This window comes from Lissotriton helveticus, chromosome 2_1 (genome assembly GCF_964261635.1).
Source record: "Lissotriton helveticus chromosome 2_1, aLisHel1.1, whole genome shotgun sequence".
Lineage (NCBI taxonomy): Eukaryota > Metazoa > Chordata > Amphibia > Caudata > Salamandridae > Lissotriton > Lissotriton helveticus.
Genome location: NC_136059.1, coordinates 134,094,827 through 134,102,330, shown reverse-complemented (window position 1 = coordinate 134,102,330; position 7,504 = coordinate 134,094,827). Strand labels below are relative to the sequence as shown.

Sequence of the window (7,504 nt, the reverse complement as noted above, 5' to 3'; positions counted from 1 at the left end):
CTAAGCAAGCGCCTTGATACCTTCGGGTGATACGTGCGCTATATAAGTCGCAATACATACATACATACATACATACTCATAGAGAAGTAAGACAAGGGTTAAAGTAGGCCGGCCCTTTGCCCCTGTGCCATTTGCTGTGGTGGGTGGACCAAAAATGTAAATTACCCACTTAAAGACCAGTGGATAAAGAGAGGTGGCTGGTAGGCAAATGGTACTAGGATAAACGTTGAGTTAATTCGCTAGCTTGCCAAACAACGTGTTATGTAGTAGTTTACTGTTGAAATATCTGATCAGCTATTTCAGGAACTAGGCAACAATTGCATCTGTTTGAAACAGAGAACCCGCTTTTCCGTGAATAGTGTACTCGTGCAGACTAGAGACAGTCCCAATTTCGATATAAATATATATGTAAACATTTGTAGAAATATGTGAACATTTCAGTGAGAAATATGAGTGTACAGAAACTAAAATCTTTGGAAATGACTAACACTTATTTCTTGATTTAATGCAAAAAAATTACAAAATGGAAGTTACTGCAATTTACTTACAGAATTTAAGCTAAGTGAAATATGTGAGACCTCTATCCCTCACTCACCTCTATTTTTCCTGCATTTGTGTGTATGTCAGTCGGATTCCAGCACGTGTCACTTACCCACACCCTCCACCCTTTCGAAATCACTGATTTATCTATGCCTTTTGTGTGCTTGGGTCCCTGAGAGGACACATGCTTGCCACCCTGGTGTAGAAGACAGTCTCCACAAGGTAGCTGACAGGAGTGATCAGAGTAGCTTCCCTACAGAAGTTTGAACTCCTTTTTTTTGGTCAGCAGCACTGCTTACAACTCTGCTGCTATTTGAATAAGCAAGCATTGGCAAAGTAAGTAGGTATGGCCCGAGAAGACTGATTCAGTGGTTACCTGAATGGGACAAATAATTCTTATGAAATGCTTGCCAAATTATATTTCTTTAAATTAAAAACAGAAGGTCCTCTGACAAAACGCTGTCAATAACCAAGAACGCAGCTTTGAAAGCTGCCTGGACAATTTTTTCCCTGCAGAAAAGAAAATGGCTCTCTATCTAATGCCTCCTAGAGTAAAACTGGCTACACTTAATGGAAGTACTCTAACAGATGGGAGCAAAATCTCTTTTAGAATTGCATCTTCTGCATACTCAAGCCTGTTTGCCACATCTAAAGCAGATCATGTCTTTTATATCTGCTGTAAGCTTTCCACAGGCCAACTATCTGGCATACAGTCACACATTTACAAATGTAAAGAAACTCACAGTTGGCAAAACAAAACACAATCACTCCTATGAAAGCTTGACAAGGATCATTGAATTCACAGACTTTGTTCAGGTGGATCACTAACACCAAACCCCTTTCCTACTACTACATCTGTGAAACTTCCATCTAACAGTATACCTGCTTATAGGCTGATCACAGTATAATAACAATCCATCCTTACATGGCTATTGTCTTTAACACATGATTGATTTTCACAATACATAGTTTGGGCCTACTGATATTGTTTCATGATAAACAGATGAAACCTATGATATCTGTCATGACGTTCACCTTTATCCTTTGCTGAATGCTTTACACCTTAACCATGAAAGGCTTATTCAAGTGCTCGTAAACTTGCAAACATCATGCATACAGATATAAAATTACAAATACAGATGCAAAACAAGAAACAATACCTCTAGATAGGGTATATCAAGGATCATCACCTCAACATTTGCCAGAATGGGTGTGCAGTGCAATAACCCCTACCCGCTATGGTAATCTGTGAGATTACATGGAACTAAAAATCAGGATATAGCCTGTAACGCCATGTGATAATTAACTACTAAACGTTTCCTGACTTTAAAATATGCTTTTCACAATTAATAAGCTGGACCAACTGCCTTTGTCCTTATGTTTCATAATAAGAAGACCTGACCAAAGTCATCGGAGATAACACTTCCAGTGCACCAAACAGGCACACAGTTTGTCATCCTAACCATCTAAGGCTCACCATATTGAAATTAAGCTTTCCCACAATACAGCCATCGGACACATAGTCATAACACTGGAAAGGCATGCAAAATACTGTATGTCCAAGTACCCGCTAATAACAATTCTGACACAGCAAGCCTTCTACATCATGAGTTTGTTACACTGAGTGACCGAAAGAAAAACTATTGCCTACTATGGCCCTTATGTCAGATTCCATATTATATCCCTATCTGTAGGCTTTAAAAGAGACTAATAACATTTCAAACTTAAATGTCTATCGACGTAAACACGTGATTTTTCACAATAAATGTGTCAGGCCTAGTGCCTTTATAAAAACATTTATACATAGACAGTTTTTGTGAGTGTACACTTTGGAATAGAACGTAGTGTTTTAGTGGAAGCACACCTATTTGGCCCATTCAAATCCACAAGTTATGAGAACCATGATGTGGGTGGAGCCTATGCCCCACTCTTAGTAAGACTTCCAAAGCTCTTTTACGAAGATCATATAAGTTCAGGTAACAGTTGCACTTTCACGCTGGAAAAAGAAGTCCATGTAGATTAGTGAAGCCTGGGCCTCAAACACAAAACTGAAGTCTGGAGCGCAAAGGTAATAACCACACTCCTCTCACCTGTGCTGCTGCCCGAGAAAAACAAACACTGCAAACTATCTTGTTATCTAAGACATTTTTGTGTGCGTCTATGAACGTTTAAGCTCAGGCAACTGTCTTCATAAACAAAATTATCAAACCTGTTTGTAGGGCAAGCAGTTTTTTGTAGAAGCACATATCTTTTGCATTATCAAAAGATGTACTCCAGACTATCAACATAAGGACAGAGTTAAAGCCTCTCACCTGTTAGTGCTCCTTAAAGTCTGTTTTTTAGATTGATCGCATAACGCCTGGCAACAGCTGCAATATCATCCAGATCCCATGAGCTTGCAGATTAATGGTATGTGAGTGTTGGGCTAAAAGTTGGTGAGGTCATCAGGGTCCAGTGTTAAATTCTTCAGGAGTGAGAGTATCTGGCCTGTATTGAGAGCTCCTGAAAAGATACCTTGAGTAAGGAAGGCATTGGCAATGGAGAGTACGGGTAAGTGGGAGTTTTCTGAGTGAGCTTTGATTAAGGGTGAGGGTAAGACATTATAGGCTTCATTTACAAGGTCTCTGCAGTGCCTGAATGCCACTTTAATGGCGCTCCATTGGCACAATCAGCAGTGCCATAGTTACAAGGTCATGTAAATCCACCCTTCTTGGCTTTTCATGGCATTGTAGATATGGTGTTAGGCAACGTAACGCAAGTTGCTGAGTTGACTCGCATTGAGATGAGGAGGCCTGCCATCGGCGTTACTGTGGGTGTTCCCACTTAACACCGATGCCACTTGACACATCCTAGATTTGCAATGTTCTGTAAAATTGGGAATTCGTCAGAAGCCTACACATGGGGAAGAGTAGGGGAGGCGTAACAAGGAGAAATAACTTTTTTATCTCACCATTTATTTCCTCTGCATTAAGCATATCACAGAGGAGGAAATTGCCTCCATGGATTGCTTTTGTGAAGAATGATGTCCTTTCCTGCACAATAACAATTCCCACAACGCCGACACCCTTGCACCATGGCGCGTGGCAGTCACTTTAGCACCAGTGCAGGGAAAGAGGACAGGAATGAGCCGTATCTGATCAACAAGGCACATTCCTGCCCTTTTCTTTTGCTGTAAGGCAGTGTAGCAGGAAGACTTGCAGTGTTGCCCTTCAGCAAAATATTGTAAATGCATCCCTGTTTTCATAAGAAGTGCCTATGAGGGATTATGATGGTGAGATAGGAATTTGAAGATGTATTGTTGTTGGATTTGAGGGCAAGGTGCAGTTGTAAGAGATGAAGTAGGGTTGGTGCTGTCGATGAACTGTTGGATGTTCTATATTCATTAACTGAAGACGAGGTTAATGGGATTGAACTTTTCTGTGTAACAAGGAAAAGGTGGGTCTGGCAGGGGGATGATGCTGTGCTTAATTGTATGTCTTCTTTAGGTTAGAGGACCTGGTCAGCTAGAAGCACATACACAATTAAGAAGAGAAATGTAGGAGATGTAGGAGCTCCAACTAAAAGTATTGCAGAGCAAAATATATGAAGAAAAGCAGATTACAGGGATTGACACAAACTGCAGTGCTATAGGAATGCACTGATTTAGGACGCTGCAGCTTTCTTCAAACTACGGTTAGCCTCTTCCAGCTTCTGTATGGTGGTTGGTAATTTAGCAGAGATTAGGAACGAGTAATCTTTACTACTTTCAACGAGGGGGCGTAAAGTCACTACAATTTCACCCAAGACTCCTAGCAGACTATCAATCACTCTACTGAGCTCCAGGTACATGTTGGCCTCACTGGTCAGGCCAGCAACAGTGCTCAGTAAACTGGTGCATTCCTTCAACGAGATGAGGAATTTATTCAAATTTTGATGCTGTGCCCTTTCAGAGTTTAGATCCTGTTGGAGGAATTTAATTTTTTCTGTATTAGTTACAATGGTCTGTACTGTGGAACGGATTGCAGTCTCGTAGTTTTGAATGTCAAATTTAATCTTCCACACTGCTTTTGCGTGTATCCTTCTCTTCAATTGAGCTTCTTTTATGTCACTGTATGCCTTTTTTTGAGATTCCACACCTTTACCCATTACGACAGGACCTAACAGAAAGGGAAAAAAGACTACATGTTTATTGGCACACTGTAACAATGAAGTGTGTTAATACATATAAATGAAGAGATTATTCAGACCATGTGCTTATCAGAGGACAAAGCATCTCATTGCAAATGTTTAAAATTTGGAAGGATTTCATGTTTTGCTACTGGCATAACATGATAACTATTAATATTCGCTCTGGATGGATCTTTGGGTAATTAGGAGTTGCTCTTATTAGCAAAATTACTGACATTCTGCAGCTCCACTGGCTGAAATAATTTGCAATAGTTGGTTTTTAAACTGGGCAGGAAGAAGGAGCAGTCCCTCTATGGTTAAGGACGAAGTTTAATCTGCAATATCTTTTAAACATAGAGGGACTGCCCCCTCTTCCAGACCTGTTTAGATGTAACAGTGAATTTTGCATTTAGGAACTAGTGCCAAATGCCCACTCTACTCCATCTGAATTCCACAGAACCTCACAGAATTTTAATGGAATTCTTCAGAATCAAACTCTACCAATTCTGCCTGCTGCTTGTTATTATATGGGAAAAAACTATCAATTGCTTGAACACCTATCCATCATTAGTGTTGCCCCTGTCTGGTTTTAGCCAGCCTGCCATCACCATGCATGTTTCTGGACCCCTGGGAGGAGAGCTAGAGCTCTCCAGATCCAGAGACAATGGCTGCTTTGGGCAGAGGTGGTGACACCTCCCCCTAAAAGATCTGCTTCTGCAGAAGAGGGAACTTCAGAGGACATGCTACCTTTGAACCCTGCCCCAGCCCTCCGCTGTTAGAAGTAGATGGTGACTCCCCCAGCCTTGGTCCACTGTTGGTGGGGAGAAATGAGGTAAAGTAGGAGGTTGGTCTACCCTCACCCTGTACAACCCTTCAGGTCGGGCAGGCAAGGTAGACCCTACTTTTCATTATCGGCCATCTTAAGATTGGGATAGTAGCTTATTTGGAGTTGGGGTATGCAGACTCCCTATGTGGATGAGCATAAAGAGGGTGTAGGCACCCTTCAGTTAGGCAGCCCATTAGCTACTACCTGGCCTCCCCTAAAAACGCCCCCAAATTCAGTATTCAGATCGCTCGCCGAGAACCATACAAAACATTCAACGGTCCTATAAAAGACAACGGAAGAAGACTGCTGGCAGAAAAGGAACTGAACCATACTGAAGGAGAAACCGGCGCAGATCCCTGCCAACTGCGAGCAGACTTGACAACTGCAAATTGCTCTTTTTCCTGAAAGCCTGCAACGCACCGAGAAAACCCGGAACCCCTGCAGAATTTGTAAATTGCCAAGATCCTCCATTTAGGCTAGAGGATCTGGGCCCCCCAGGTTGAGGACTGGCACACTCCGTGTTGATGCAACTCACCGCTGGAAAAGAAACATTGCAGTTTCCAAGGCCTGTTGGTTTACAAGTCCATTGGAATTGACCCCTGTACTACTCCATCACCTTGATGGATACTCTCAGCAGGATGACCAATGTTGGAAACAGCCCCGTTCCTGAGAGCCTTATCCTCTTGCCAATGACACTGAAGTCGTTCGTTAGCAACACTAGCATACTCCATGATGAACTGCTCTGTATCACTCCTGTGGCCTGTCGGTACTAGTGAACTTTGAAACTCTCCTACCGGTGACCGTGTTGGCATCTGAATGGCAGTCCTCTACCGTCCAAATCAAACCACCCGAAAACACGACCGCTGAGTTCACGGAGTTTGGCATCCATAGACCTACAGTCACTTGCTGCCGGCGACCGCAACTGTAACTGTGTTGATTGTCTACTGAACTCCATTCAAGCTATACTCTTCCATTGCTTTTTCCGACAACTGAAATGGTAACCATCTGATGATATCAACCACCAAGTGCCTAGATACTGAAAATACAGCATATTTTGAACTGCACTGCATTGCTCTCCATAACTAAAAGTCTACAAGTATTTATTCAAATTACTGGTATTGTTTAAAACATATTTCCAATTTGAAGTCTTGCTTCTCAAAAACATATATAAAGAATCTTGTTATTTAGCATTCTGTATGCGTCTCATTTATTGCCTCAGTGACTACAAGAAATGGTTAACAATGTCCTCTGATGAGAATAGCTGCTCGCCCACATTACCACAAAAAGATAGTTAGTATTAGCTGCTTGTTTACCATCTTCCTCTGGGAATATCTCACACACTATACATTGTTAACTTCATTTTAGTAAACTGTACAGACAGGTGGTATCTAACATTGGTGGATCAGCGGTGGGGTGCACAAATTTTATTTGCTGGACTTCTTTGTCAATGAGTTGAACACATGAGTAAATCCAAAAAATGCCTTTAGACAGACAAATTTGTGATTGGCTTATTTTTTTCACAATTTCTAAAATAAACCGCTAGGGCATTGGTTAAGTCCCTGAAACAAACATTTAGAAATGCAAAAATCTGCACTTTATTTAGGATCAAGTAATTTAGTTATTGTTTTGAAAATCTCCGAAAAGCTCAGAACTAATGCCTGAAACCAGTAGTCATGATCATGTCAGGCGTAAAGTTTTCAAGCAATGGCGTCCTAGAACTGGTGCACTGAAATCTTATACACCCACCCTAGATACATTATACCTAACACAGGTATAATGTAGCGCAGGGGTTTACAAAGGAAAGCGCCTACCTAGACTACAAAGGGCATTACAAGTTAATTATGAAAGAGCAATTTGAGTAATTGTAACAATGAGAAGTTACATCAGCATCAGGTAAACCTGGATCTACTTTCTCCTCCAGAGTTGGGAAGAAATAAAACCACTGGTTTAAAATTTGCATGACCAAAACTACCCTTGGTAGGGGAAGACCAA

The 7,504-nt window shown here is 41.4% G+C and overlaps 1 protein-coding gene across 4 annotated transcripts in view; it reads right to left on the bottom strand.

Moving 5' to 3' along the window:
* Positions 1 to 486: 486 nt before the first annotated feature.
* Positions 487 to 7,504, bottom strand: part of LOC144817793 (uncharacterized) — a 233,060-nt gene continuing 226,042 nt past the window's right edge. For all 4 annotated transcript variants that reach the window (XM_078674613.1, XM_078674611.1, XM_078674612.1 and 1 more), the window contains one exon: positions 487 to 4,676. In XM_078674613.1, coding sequence (XP_078530739.1) covers positions 4,183 to 4,676 — 494 coding nt within the window. In that variant the 3' untranslated portion in view covers positions 487 to 4,182. The remainder of the gene's footprint in view (positions 4,677 to 7,504) is intronic.